The sequence below is a fragment of the Somniosus microcephalus genome, unplaced genomic scaffold, assembly GCF_052327205.1.
Source record: "Somniosus microcephalus isolate GS21.2 unplaced genomic scaffold, FLI_Smic_1.0 unresolved_chr2, whole genome shotgun sequence".
In the NCBI taxonomy this organism is placed as follows: Eukaryota; Metazoa; Chordata; class Chondrichthyes; order Squaliformes; family Somniosidae; genus Somniosus; species Somniosus microcephalus.
The window spans coordinates 34151440-34165809 of NW_028225180.1; the positions used below are offsets into that span (position 1 = coordinate 34151440).

At 55.5% G+C, this 14370-nt stretch overlaps 1 protein-coding gene across 5 annotated transcripts in view; it reads right to left on the reverse strand.

Annotated features, from left to right (window-relative positions):
* zfp91 (ZFP91 zinc finger protein, atypical E3 ubiquitin ligase) overlaps positions 1–14370 on the reverse strand; it is a 116578-nt gene that overhangs the window by 60884 nt on the left and 41324 nt on the right. For all 5 annotated transcript variants that reach the window (XM_085975927.1, XM_085975931.1, XM_085975928.1 and 2 more), the window contains exon 3: positions 12707–12738. In XM_085975927.1, the coding sequence (XP_085832053.1) occupies positions 12707–12738 (32 nt within the window). The remainder of the gene's footprint in view (positions 1–12706; positions 12739–14370) is intronic.

A 14370-nucleotide genomic window follows, 5' to 3' on the forward strand; every position in this document is an offset into this window, starting at 1 on the left:
CCAGCTTCCTGAGGGCACCGTGCCCGCAGGACTCGGCGACACCATCAATCCTGGCACTGGTCTCACCGGGTACGGAGGAAGCTGATCGCCAGTTCCTGGACACCGGGCTCAACCCACCCAGGGACCTCCCCAGGCTCCCACTGACCCAGCAACTCCCCCTGCTCCCTATCTCTGTAACCTCCTCCAGCCCCACAGCCCTCCAAGATCTCTGGGCTCCTCCAATTGTGGCCACTCGACCATCACCGATTTTCAGCGTTCCACCATTGGCAAACGTGCCTTCAGCTGCCTAGGCCCCAAGCTCTGGAATTCTCTGCCTAAACCTCTCCGCCTTCAAACATACCTCTTTGCCCAATCTTTTGGTCACCTGTCCTAATATCCCCTAATGTGGCTCGGTCTCAAATTTTGTTTGATAATCACTTGTGAAGCACATTGGGACTTCGTTAAAAGGGGATGTAAAAAATAAAATTGCTGACCCACCAACTCCCCCCTACCGCACTGAACCACCTCCCCCACCAACTCCCCCCTACCGCACTGAACCACCTCCCCGCCACCACAGACTGACCAATTCCCCCCTACCGCACTGAACCACCTCCCCCACCACCAACTCCTCCCCCCACCGCACTGAACCACCTCCCCGACCCCTACCGCACTGAACCACCTCCCCGCCACCACAGATTGACCAACTCCTCCCCTACCGCACTGAACCACCTCCCCCACCCCGACCGCACTGAACCACCTCCCCGCCACCACAGACTGACCAACTCCTCCCCTACCGCAATGAACCACCTCCCCCCCACCGCACTGAACCACCTCCGCCACCAACTCCCCCCTACCGCACTGAACCACCTCCCCCACCGACTGACCACATCCCCGCCACCACCTCCCCCACCCCTACCGCGCTGAACCACCTCCCCCACCCCTACCGCACTGAACCGCCTCCCCGCCACCAGACTGACCAACTCCTCCCCCACCGCACTGAACCACCTCCCTGCCACCACAGACTGACCAACTCCCCCCCTACTGCACTGAACCACTTCCCCGCCACCAAGTCCTCCCCCACCTCACTGAACCACCTCCCCCACCACCTGCCCGACCCCTAGCGCACTGAACCACCTCCCCACCCCCAGACTGACCAACTCCCCCCCCCACCGCACTGAACCACCTCCCCCACCACCAACTCCTCCCCTACCGCACTGAACCACCTCCCGACCCCTATCGCACTGAACCACCTCCCCCGCCCCCTACCGCACTGAACTACCACCCGACCCCTATCGCACTGAACCACCTCCCCACCCCCACAGACTGACCAACTCCTCCCCTAACGCATGGAACCACCTCCCCCGCCACCAACTCCTCCCCTACCGCACTGAACCACCACCCGACCCCTATCGCACTGAACCACCTCCCCACCCCCACAGACTGACCAACTCCTCCCCTAACGCATGGAACCACCTCCCCCGCCACCAACTCCCCCCCCTACCGCACTGAACCACCTCCCCCACCACCAACTCCTCCCCTACCGCACTGAACTACCACCCCCACCACCAACTCCTCCCCTACCGCACTGAACCACCTCCCCCACCACCAACTCCTCCCCTACCGCACTGAACCACCTCCCGACCCCTATCGCACTGAACCACCTCCCCCGCCCCCCCGACCCCTACCGCACTGAACCACCTCCCCACCACCAACTCCTCCCCGACCGCACTGAACCACCTCCCCCACCCCTACCGCACTGAACCACCACCCCCACCCCCAGACTGACCAACTCCTCCCCTACCGCACTGAACCACCTCCCCGCCACCACCTCCCGCACTGAACCACCTCCGCCACCCCTACCGCACTGAACCACCTCCCCCACCCCACCGCACTGAACCACCTCCCCCACCCTACCGCACTGAACCACCTCCCCCACCCCACCGCACTGAACCACCTCCCCCACCCCCACAGACTAACCAACTCCTCCCCGACCGCACTGAACCACCTCCCCGCCACCACAGACTGACCAACTCCCTGCCACCACCTCCCCCGCCCCCAGACTGACCAACTCCCCGCCACCACCTCTCCCCCCCGCCCCCACAGACTGACCGACTCCCCACCCCATCAACCACCTGACTCGACGTCCCCTCCACCACAATCCCCAGTCCCTGCTCCCAGTCATTCTCCACTATCCCCACAGTCCCTGCTCCCAGTGATTCTCCACTATCCCCACAGTCCCTGCTCCCAGTCATTCTCCACTATCCCCAGTCCCTGCTCCCAGTGATTCTCCACTATCCCCACAGTCCCTGCTCCCAGTCATTCTCCACTATCCCCAGTCCCTGCTCCCAGTCATTCTCCACTATCCCCACAGTCCCTGCTCCCAGTCATTCTCCACTATCCCCACAGTCCCTGCTCCCAGTCATTCTCCACTATCCCCAGTCCCTGCTCCCAGTCATTCTCCACAGTCCCTGCTCCCAGTCATTCTCCACTATCCCCAGTCCCTGCTCCCAGTCATTCTCCACTATCCCCAGTCCCTGCTCCCAGTCATTCTCCACTATCCCCACAGTCCCTGCTCCCAGTCATTCTCCACTATCCCCAGTCCCTGCTCCCAGTCATTCTCCACTATCCCCACAGTCCCTGCTCCCAGTCATTCTCCACTATCCCCACAGTCCCTGCTCCCAGTCATTCTCCACAATCCCCAGTCCCTGCTCCCAGTCATTCTCCACAATCCCCAGTCCCTGCTCCCAGTCATTCTCCACTATCCCCACAGTCCCTGCTCCCAGTCATTCTCCACTATCCCCAGTCCCTGCTCCCAGTCATTCTCCACAATCCCCAGTCCCTGCTCCCAGTCATTCTCCACTATCCCCACAGTCCCTGCTCCCAGTGATTCTCCACTATCCCCACAGTCCCTGCTCCCAGTCATTCTCCACTATCCCCAGTCCCTGCTCCCAGTCATTCTCCACTATCCCCACAGTCCCTGCTCCCAGTGATTCTCCACTATCCCCAGTCCCTGCTCCCAGTGATTCTCCACTATCCCCAGTCCCTGCTCCCAGTGATTCTCCACTATCCCCAGTCCCTGCTCCCAGTGATTCTCCACGATCCCCACAGTCCCTGCTCCCAGTCATTCTCCACTATCCCGTCCCTGCTCCCGTCATTCTCCACTATCCCCAGTCCCTGCTCCCGTCATTCTCCACTATCCCCAGTCCCTGCTCCCAGTGATTCTCCACGATCCCCACAGTCCCTGCTCCCAGTGATTCTCCACGATCCCCACAGTCCCTGCTCCCAGTCATTCTCCACTATCCCCAGTCCCTGCTCCCAGTGATTCTCCACTATCCCCAGTCCCTGCTCCCGTCATTCTCCACTATCCCCAGTCCCTGCTCCCGTCATTCTCCACTATCCCCAGTCCCTGCTCCCAGTGATTCTCCACTATCCCCAGTCCCTGCTCCCAGTGATTCTCCACTATCCCCAGTCCCTGCTCCCAGTGATTCTCCACTATCCCCAGTCCCTGCTCCCAGTGATTCTCCACGATCCCCACAGTCCCTGCTCCCAGTGATTCTCCACTATCCCCAGTCCCTGCTCCCAGTCATTCTCCACGATCCCCAGTCCCTGCTCCCAGTCATTCTCCACTATTCCCACAGTGCCTGCTCCCAGTCATTCTCCACTATCCCCACAGTGCCTGCTCCCAGTCATTCTCCACTATCCCCAGTCCCTGCTCCCAGTCATTCTCCACTATCCCCACAGTCCCTGCTCCCAGTCATTCTCCACTATTCCCACAGTGCCTGCTCCCAGTCATTCTCCACTATCCCCAGTCCCTGCTCCCAGTCATTCTCCACTATTCCCACAGTGCCTGCTCCCAGTCATTCTCCACTATCCCCAGTCCCTGCTCCCAGTCATTCTCCACTATCCCCAGTCCCTGCTCCCAGTCATTCTCCACTATCCCCAGTCCCTGCTCCCAGTCATTCTCCACTATCCCCAGTCCCTGCTCCCAGTCATTCTCCACTATCCCCAGTCCCTGCTCCCAGTGATTCTCCACGATCCCCACAGTCCCTGCTCCCAGTGATTCTCCACTATCCCCAGTCCCTGCTCCCAGTCATTCTCCACTATCCCCAGTCCCTGCTCCCAGTGATTCTCCACTGTCCCCAGTCCCTGCTCCCAGTCATTCTCCACTATCCCCAGTCCCTGCTCCCAGTCATTCTCCACTATCCCCACAGTCCCTGCTCCCAGTCATTCTCCACTATCCCCACAGTCCCTGCTCCCAGTCATTCTCCACTATCCCCAGTCCCTGCTCCCAGTGATTCTCCACTATCCCCACAGTCCCTGCTCCCAGTGATTCTCCACTATCCCCACAGTCCCTGCTCCCAGTGATTCTCCACTATCCCCAGTCCCTGCTCCCAGTCATTCTCCACTATCCCCAGTCCCTGCTCCCAGTCATTCTCCACTATCCCCAGTCCCTGCTCCCAGTCATTCTCCACTATCCCCAGTCCCTGCTCCCAGTGATTCTCCACTATCCCCACAGTCCCTGCTCCCAGTCATTCTCCACTATCCCCAGTCCCTGCTCCCAGTGATTCTCCACTATCCCCAGTCCCTGCTCCCAGTGATTCTCCACTATCCCCAGTCCCTGCTCCCAGTCATTCTCCACTATCCCCAGTCCCTGCTCCCAGTGATTCTCCACTATACCCAGTCCCTGCTCCCAGTCATTCTCCACAGTCCCTGCTCCCAGTCATTCTCCACTATCCCCACAGTCCCTGCTCCCAGTGATTCTCCACTATCCCCACAGTCCCTGCTCCCAGTCATTCTCCACTATCCCCACAGTCCCTGCTCCCAGTCATTCTCCACTATCCCCACAGTCCCTGCTCCCAGTGATTCTCCACTATCCCCAGTCCCTGCTCCCAGTCATTCTCCACTATCCCCACAGTCCCTGCTCCCAGTGATTCTCCACTATCCCCAGTCCCTGCTCCCAGTGATTCTCCACTATCCCCAGTCCCTGCTCCCAGTGATTCTCCACTATCCCCAGTCCCTGCTCCCAGTGATTCTCCACTATACCCAGTCCCTGCTCCCAGTGATTCTCCACTATCCCCAGTCCCTGCTCCCAGTGATTCTCCACTATACCCAGTCCCTGCTCCCAGTCATTCTCCACTATCCCCAGTCCCTGCTCCCAGTGATTCTCCACTATCCCCAGTCCCTGCTCCCAGTGATTCTCCACTATCCCCAGTCCCTGCTCCCAGTCATTCTCCACTATCCCCAGTCCCTGCTCCCAGTCATTCTCCACTATCCCACAGTCCCTGCTCCCAGTGATTCTCCACTATACCCAGTCCCTGCTCCCAGTGATTCTCCACTATCCCCAGTCCCTGCTCCCAGTGATTCTCCACTATCCCCAGTCCCTGCTCCCAGTGATTCTCCACTATACCCAGTCCCTGCTCCCAGTCATTCTCCACAGTCCCTGCTCCCAGTCATTCTCCACTATCCCCACAGTCCCTGCTCCCAGTCATTCTCCACTATCCCCAGTCCCTGCTCCCAGTGATTCTCCACTATCCCCACAGTCCCTGCTCCCAGTCATTCTCCACTATCCCCAGTCCCTGCTCCCAGTCATTCTCCACTATCCCCAGTCCCTGCTCCCAGTCATTCTCCACTATCCCCAGTCCCTGCTCCCAGTCATTCTCCACTATCCCCAGTCCCTGCTCCCAGTCATTCTCCACTATACCCAGTCCCTGCTCCCAGTCATTCTCCACTATCCCCAGTCCCTGCTCCCAGTCATTCTCCACTATACCCAGTCCCTGCTCCCAGTCATTCTCCACTATCCCCACAGTCCCTGCTCCCAGTGATTCTCCACTATCCCCAGTCCCTGCTCCCAGTGATTCTCCACTATCCCCAGTCCCTGCTCCCAGTCATTCTCCACTATCCCCAGTCCCTGCTCCCAGTCATTCTCCACTATCCCCAGTCCCTGCTCCCAGTCATTCTCCACTATCCCCACAGTCCCTGCTCCCAGTCATTCTCCACTATCCCACAGTCCCTGCTCCCAGTGATTCTCCACTATCCCCAGTCCCTGCTCCCAGTCATTCTCCACTATACCCAGTCCCTGCTCCCAGTCATTCTCCACTATCCCCACAGTCCCTGCTCCCAGTGATTCTCCACTATCCCCAGTCCCTGCTCCCAGTCATTCTCCACTATCCCCAGTCCCTGCTCCCAGTCATTCTCCACTATCCCCAGTCCCTGCTCCCAGTCATTCTCCACTATCCCCAGTCCCTGCTCCCAGTCATTCTCCACAGTCCCTGCTCCCAGTGATTCTCCACTATCCCCAGTCCCTGCTCCCAGTGATTCTCCACTATCCCCAGTCCCTGCTCCCAGTGATTCTCCACTATCCCCAGTCCCTGCTCCCAGTCATTCTCCACTATCCCCAGTCCCTGCTCCCAGTGATTCTCCACTATCCCCAGTCCCTGCTCCCAGTCATTCTCCACTATCCCCAGTCCCTGCTCCCAGTGATTCTCCACTATCCCCAGTCCCTGCTCCCAGTCATTCTCCACTATCCCCAGTCCCTGCTCCCAGTCATTCTCCACTATCCCCAGTCCCTGCTCCCAGTGATTCTCCACTATTCCCACAGTGCCTGCTCCCAGTCATTCTCCACTATCCCCAGTCCCTGCTCCCAGTGATTCTCCACTATCCCCAGTCCCTGCTCCCAGTGATTCTCCACTATCCCCACAGTCCCTGCTCCCAGTGATTCTCCACTATCCCCACAGTCCCTGCTCCCAGTGATTCTCCACTATCCCCAGTCCCTGCTCCCAGTCATTCTCCACTATCCCCAGTCCCTGCTCCCAGTGATTCTCCACAGTCCCTGCTCCCAGTGATTCTCCACTATTCCCACAGTGCCTGCTCCCAGTCATTCTCCACTATCCCCAGTCCCTGCTCCCAGTGATTCTCCACTATCCCCAGTCCCTGCTCCCAGTGATTCTCCACTATCCCCACAGTCCCTGCTCCCAGTCATTCTCCACGATCCCCACAGTGCCTGCTCCCAGTCATTCTCCACTATCCCCAGTCCCTGCTCCCAGTGATTCTCCACTATCCCCAGTCCCTGCTCCCAGTGATTCTCCACTATCCCCAGTCCCTGCTCCCAGTGATTCTCCACTATCCCCAGTCCCTGCTCCCAGTCATTCTCCACTATCCCCACAGTCCCGGCTCCCAGTCATTCTCCACTATCCCCAGTCCCTGCTCCCAGTGATTCTCCACTATACCCAGTCCCTGCTCCCAGTCATTCTCCACTATTCCCACAGTGCCTGCTCCCAGTCATTCTCCACTATCCCCAGTCCCTGCTCCCAGTGATTCTCCACTATCCCCAGTCCCTGCTCCCAGTGATTCTCCACTATCCCCAGTCCCTGCTCCCAGTGATTCTCCACTATCCCCACAGTCCCTGCTCCCAGTGATTCTCCACTATCCCCAGTCCCTGCTCCCAGTGATTCTCCACTATCCCCAGTCCCTGCTCCCAGTGATTCTCCACTATCCCCAGTCCCTGCTCCCAGTCATTCTCCACTATCCCCACAGTCCCTGCTCCCAGTGATTCTCCACTATCCCCAGTCCCTGCTCCCGTCATTCTCCACTATCCCCACAGTCCCTGCTCCCAGTGATTCTCCACTATCCCCAGTCCCTGCTCCCAGTGATTCTCCACTATCCCCAGTCCCTGCTCCCAGTGATTCTCCACTATCCCCAGTCCCTGCTCCCAGTCATTCTCCACTATCCCCACAGTCCCTGCTCCCAGTGATTCTGCACTATCCCCAGTCCCTGCTCCCAGTGATTCTCCACTATCCCCAGTCCCTGCTCCCAGTCATTCTCCACTATCCCCAGTCCCTGCTCCCAGTCATTCTCCACTATCCCCAGTCCCTGCTCCCAGTGATTCTCCACTATCCCCACAGTCCCTGCTCCCAGTGATTCTCCACTATCCCCAGTCCCTGCTCCCAGTGATTCTCCACTATCCCCAGTCCCTGCTCCCAGTCATTCTCCACTATCCCCAGTCCCTGCTCCCAGTGATTCTCCACTATCCCCAGTCCCTGCTCCCAGTCATTCTCCACTATCCCCAGTCCCTGCTCCCAGTGATTCTCCACTATCCCCAGTCCCTGCTCCCAGTCATTCTCCACTATCCCCAGTCCCTGCTCCCAGTCATTCTCCACTATCCCCAGTCCCTGCTCCCAGTGATTCTCCACTATCCCCACAGTCCCTGCTCCCAGTGATTCTCCACTATCCCCAGTCCCTGCTCCCAGTGATTCTCCACTATCCCCAGTCCCTGCTCCCAGTCATTCTCCACTATCCCCAGTCCCTGCTCCCAGTGATTCTCCACTATCCCCAGTCCCTGCTCCCAGTGATTCTCCACTATCCCCAGTCCCTGCTCCCAGTCATTCTCCACTATCCCCAGTCCCTGCTCCCAGTCATTCTCCACTATCCCCAGTCCCTGCTCCCAGTCATTCTCCACTATCCCCAGTCCCTGCTCCCAGTGATTCTCCACTATCCCCAGTCCCTGCTCCCAGTGATTCTCCACTATCCCCAGTCCCTGCTCCCAGTGATTCTCCACTATCCCCAGTCCCTGCTCCCAGTGATTCTCCACTATCCCCAGTCCCTGCTCCCAGTCATTCTCCACTGTCCCAGGGATCACTGTTGAGTGATCAGGAGCAGGAACCCGGACTGATTTCCCCCTCTCTCTAACCCAGGGGTCGCTGGACATTGATCAGGAGCAGGAACCCTGACTGATTTCCCCATCTCTCTAACCCAGGGAGTCACTGGTCAGTGATCAGGAGCAGGAACCCTGACTGATTTCCCCCTCTCTCTAACCCAGGGGTCGCTGGACATTGATCAGGAGCAGGAACCCTGACTGATTTCCCCATCTCTCTAACCCAGGGAGTCACTGAGCGGTGTATATAACTCCACTGACCCCTTCCAGCAGTGAGAACGCTCCTGCGCTCTGCACGGGCATCCGTGAGCTCCAGCATTGATGGTATCGCACCACATCACACGGGGCGCTTCGTGCCTTCAGCAAGCCGACATCCCGAGACCCTCCCCCTCCTCCAGATTAACAAAGCGAATCGAGTCTACGACAGTCTCGAAATGCGAGCAGGCTCGTGTTACAAAACTGCCACGCTCCTTGATTCTGGAGCTTGGCTGGTGGATTGAGAGTGCGGAGAATGAACTCATGGCGGGGGGGGGGGGGGGGGGGGGCGGTGTACGGTGGCGGGTTGGGAGGGGAGTGGCAGGGGCTGGATGGCGTGGTGGGTGGGGGGGGGGGGGGGGGTTAAAGGCAGTATTGGGTTGGGGGAGGGGGGGGTTGACGGGGAACCAGGGCGGGTCACGAAATGGCGAGAGGGCAACTTAAAAGGAAGGGAAGCAGAGGGACAAACCCCTTCCGTTTCCAAGTGTCTCAGTGAAGCCTTAAAATTAAAAAACAATGTTCGAATGTTCAAGTATTGCACTGGATACAAAAATCGAGAGACTAAAGTTCCATTCTCCAGCACTGTCATCCATCACCTCAAAGGACAACTAAAGCTGCGATCTAGAGTGTGCAGGGGGTCTGGGCACGAGGAAACCCCCCTCCCCACTCCCCCCAAAATCTGGGTCCGTGCATAGCAAGAACTGGTCCTCTCCCCTCCCTCCCTCCCTGCACGCACAGCTCCAGCCCAGAGTTTAACTGTCCTTCCAACAAGCACAATAACAATTGACAGCGAAACACAAGCGTTGATGCAACACACAGTGCCGGCAGGATGACGCTCACTGGCTGAACAGCTTTGCTGGTGAGTGGTGACGACGTCGACAGCGGATGAGGGGAGGAAGTGATGGAGGGAAAACAGCTCTGGGCCCCATTGCCAGAGCAACCAGCCTGGCTGCAGCAACTGGACTCTGCCACTAGAGGACCCCGGCAAGCCGTACAGACCACAGTGCTGCCCCCTGGTGGCGTAAGAACATGAGATAGGAGCAGGAGTAAGTCATTAGGCCCCTCGAGTCTGCTCCACCATTCAATAAGATCATGGCTGATGTGATCTTGGCCTCAACTCCACTTCCCTGCCCGCTCCCCGAAAGCCTGGACTCCCTTACCATTCAAAAATCTGTCTATCTCCACCTTGAATATATTCAATGACCCAGCTTCCACAGCTCTCTGGGAAAGAGAATTCCAAAGATTCACAACCCGGAGAAGAAATTCCTCATTTCCGATTCCCTTATTCTGAAACTATGCCTACTTCTAGATTCTCCCCCGAGGGGAAACATCCTCTCTGCACCTACCCTGTCGGGCCCCATCAGAATCTTGTAGGTTTCAAAAAGATCCCCTCTCGTTCTTCTAAACTCCAATGAGTATAGGCTCAACCTTTCTTCATAACACAACCCCTTCATCTCAGGTGTGGCAATGCGCCATTTCAATCCCGTGGCCTCGATTCAGCTCCCCTTAAAACTACCTCCCGGTCCCTCAGACAGTCGGCGAGTTCCCCCACCCCCCGTAACTACTCTGCCCAAAACACAGAGACATTTAGGCTACAAGTGGTTTGCGACGAACAAGCACACTGCCGGTGAACGAGAAAGCATTTCAAGAGCAGCACCCACATAGAATCGTTCAGCCCAGAAGGCGGCCATTCGGCCCATCGTGCCTGTGCCAGCACTTTGAAAGAGCTAGCCAATTAGTCCCAATCGCCTGCCTTTTCCCCACAGCCCTGCAAATGTTACCTTGTTAAGTATTTATCCAATTCCTTTTTGAAAGTTACTATTGATTCTGCTTCCACCACCCTTTCAGTGTGTTCCAGGTGACAATTCGCTGCGTAAAAAAAATTCTCATCTTCCCCCCTGGCATTTTGGCTGATCAGCTTAAATCTGTGTCCTCTGGTTATCGAGCCTCCCGCCAGTGGAAACCAGTTCCTCCTTGTTAACTCTTATAAGTTCTGAACAACTCGATTAAATCTCCTTTACCTTCTCTGTTCTAAAGGAGAACAATCCCAGCTTCTCTCATCTCCCCGCATAACTGAAGTTCCTCACCCCTGATACCATTCCTCAGGCTACAGAACTCACTGCCTGAAGGGGTGGTAGAGGCAGGAACCCTCACAACATTCAAGAAGCATTTGGATGAGCACTTGAAATGCCATAGCATACAAGGCTACGGACCAAATGCTGGAAAATGGGATTAGATTAGACAGGGCTTGATGGCCGGCGCGGACACGATGGGCCGAAGGGCCTCTTTCTGTGCTGTATAACTCTATGGCTCTATAGACGGGTTGGCCAGATGGGCGGAACCGTGGCAAATGGAATTTAACCCTGAAAAGTGAGAGGTGATGCATTTTGGGAGGACTAACAAGGCAAGGGAAAACACAATGAATGGTAAGACCCTAGAAAGGACAGAGGGACCTTGGTGTGCATGTACATAGATCCCTGAAGGCAGCAGGACAGGTAGATAAGGTGGTTAAAAAGGCATATGGGATACTTGCCTTCATTAGCCAAGGCATAGATTATAAGAGCAGGGGTGTTATAATGGAGCTGTACAAAACACTAGTTAGGCCACATCTGAAATACTGTGTGCAGTTCTGGTCGCCACACTATAAGAAGGATGTGATTGCTTTGGAGACGGTGCAGAGGAGATTCACCAAGATGTTACCTGGGCTGGAGCTTTTCAGCTATGAAGAGAGACTGGACAGGCTGGGGTTGTTTTCCTTGGAGCAGAGAAGGCTGAGGGGGGGACCTGATTGAGGTGTACAAAATTATGAGTGGCGTAGATAGAAAGGAACTTTTCCCTTTAGTAGAGGGGTCAATAACCAGGGGGCATAGTTTCAAGGTAAGGGGCAGGAGGTTTAGAGGGAATTCGAGGAAAAACTTTTTCACCCAGTGGGTGGTTGGAATCTGGAACTCTCTGCCTGAAAGGGTGGTAGAGACAGGAACCCTCACAACATTCAAGAAGCATTGAGATGAGCACTTGAAACGCCATAGCATACAAGGCTACGGACCAAGTGCTGGAAAATGGGATTAGAATAGACAGGGCTTGATGGCTGGCGTGGACACAATGGGCCAAAGGGCCTCTTTCTGTGCAGTATAACTCTGACTCTGTAAATCTCTTCTGTACCCTCTCTAAGCCCTTGACACCATTCCTAAAATGTGGTGCCCAGAACATTCACGATACTCCAGCTGAGGCCTAACCAGTGATTTATGAAGGTTTAGCATAACTTCCTTGCTTTTGTACTCTATGCCTCGGTGTATAAAGCCTGGGATTCCATCCTGTGTACTTTCTTAACAGGCTTCTCAACTTGTCCTGCCATCTTCAAAGATCAGTGCATGTGAACCCCCAGGTCTCTCTGCTCTTGCACCCCCTTTAAAATTGTACCATTTAGTTTATATTGCCTCTTCTCATTCTTCCTGCCAAAATGCATCACACACTGGGCAGTGCTGAGTGATGTTGTAAGGAGATCAAATTATGAATGAATCCCACCAGCAATCAGTGCACCCCATTATTTCAATCGTTTGGAGCACCCTCGTGACACATTTCTGCAAACTCCTCCTCTCCCAACGGAAACTTGGGGCTTTACTGGGATTGGCATATAGGGGGAACTAACTGCCCAATCTGAATGGTTTCGCCTACCCTAACATGATGCGGAGGCCAGCGGGGGTGGGTGGGGGCCGCTGGAAGACCAGCCCTCGGTACTCCCAGTGCTGACCGACACCAGCAGCCTGTGATCTCAGGAGCGGATGGGAGGGGGCGAATGAATGGAATGTGAAGTGTGCTTACCTCTGTGAGCGGCACCAAATCGCTGCAGATCACTGTAACAAGAACACAGAGCAAGAGTGAGGACAGTTACAGAGACAACCAGGCACAAGTCATTGCAACAACACCACCATCTACACGGCACAAGTCAGGAGTGTGATGGAATACTCTCCACTTGCCTGGATGAGTGCAGCTCCAACAACACTCAAGAAGCTCGACACCATCCAGGACAAAGCAGCCCGCTTGATTGGCACCCCATCCACCACTTTAAACATCCACTCTCTCCACCACTGGTGTACAGTAGCTGCAGTCCGTACCATCTATATGATGCACTGCAGCAACTCGCCAAGGCTTCTTCGGCAGCACCTCCCAAACTCACGACCTCTTCCTCCTAGAAGGACAAGGGGCAGCAGGCGCATGGGAACACCACCACCTCCAAGTTCCCCTCCAAGTCACACACCATCCTGACTTAGAAGTTTATCGCCGATCCTTCATCGTCACTGGGTCAAAATCCTGGAACTCCCTCCCTAACAGCACTGTGGGAGCACCTTCACCGCATGGACTGCAGCGGTTCAAGGCAGCGGCTCACCACCACCTTCTCGGGGGCAATTAGGGATGGGCAATAAATTCTGGCCTTGCCAGCGACGCCCACATCCCATAAACAAATAAAAAAGATGCATTTATATAGCGCCTTTAACATAGCAAAACTACAGTGATATCAATTAAACCATTTTGACATGGCGGCACAGGTGATATCAGGAGAGGACGACCAAATGTTTGCTCAGAGGTAGGTTTGAAGGAATGTTTTAAAGAAGGAAGGAGAGATAGAGCGCCGGAGAGGTTTAGGGAGGGTAATTCCAGAGCTTAGGACCTTGGCCGCTGAAGGCACGGCCGCCAATGGTGGAGCAATTAAAATCACGGATGCTCAAGAGGCCAGAATTAGAGCAGCGCACCTATCTCGGGGGGGGGGTTGAGAGGCTGGAAGAGATGAGAGAGATAGGGAGGGGCGAGGCCATTGGAGGGATTTGAAAACAAAGATGAGAATTTTTAAATTGAGGCGGTGCTTAACCAGGAGCCAATGTAGTCAGCGAGCACAGGGACAATGGATGAACGGTACTTGGTGCGAGTTAAGATACTGTTGGACCTCCTGGAGAGATGCATGTTGGGCATCTTGGAGAGTTAAGGGTCAACAGTCGAACTTCTTTGTATCTCAAAGCAGCAGATTTTCCTGGCTTTCCAACATATAAACAGGATGACTTTGAAGTGTGGTAAAAGGAATATAGGCTTATGTACGACATTTTTCTTTGATGTAGTCAAAATATGGTGTATAACGGAGCATGGTTTTCAACAGTTTGTCAGAGTGTACTCGAAAGATACAGAAACCAGGGAAAAGTCACTCTCTGTATGCAGTTAAGACTGATCACCTTTACTGTGTATCAATACAGTCTGTTCCGTATACTCCACTGCGAAGTCTCATGCTTACTCGAAACGTGATGTTGTGAACCAGAGAAAGGAGATTGACTGCTAACAGATACGGGCAGCAGAGCTTTGGATGACCTCAAGTTTACTGAGGGTAGAATGCGGGAGGCCAGCCATTATTCATTGTAGAAATCACGGAGAGAGAGTAAAGGGATTCTGCTCATTGTAGAAATCACAGAGACTGTAAAGGGATTCTGCTCATTATAAAA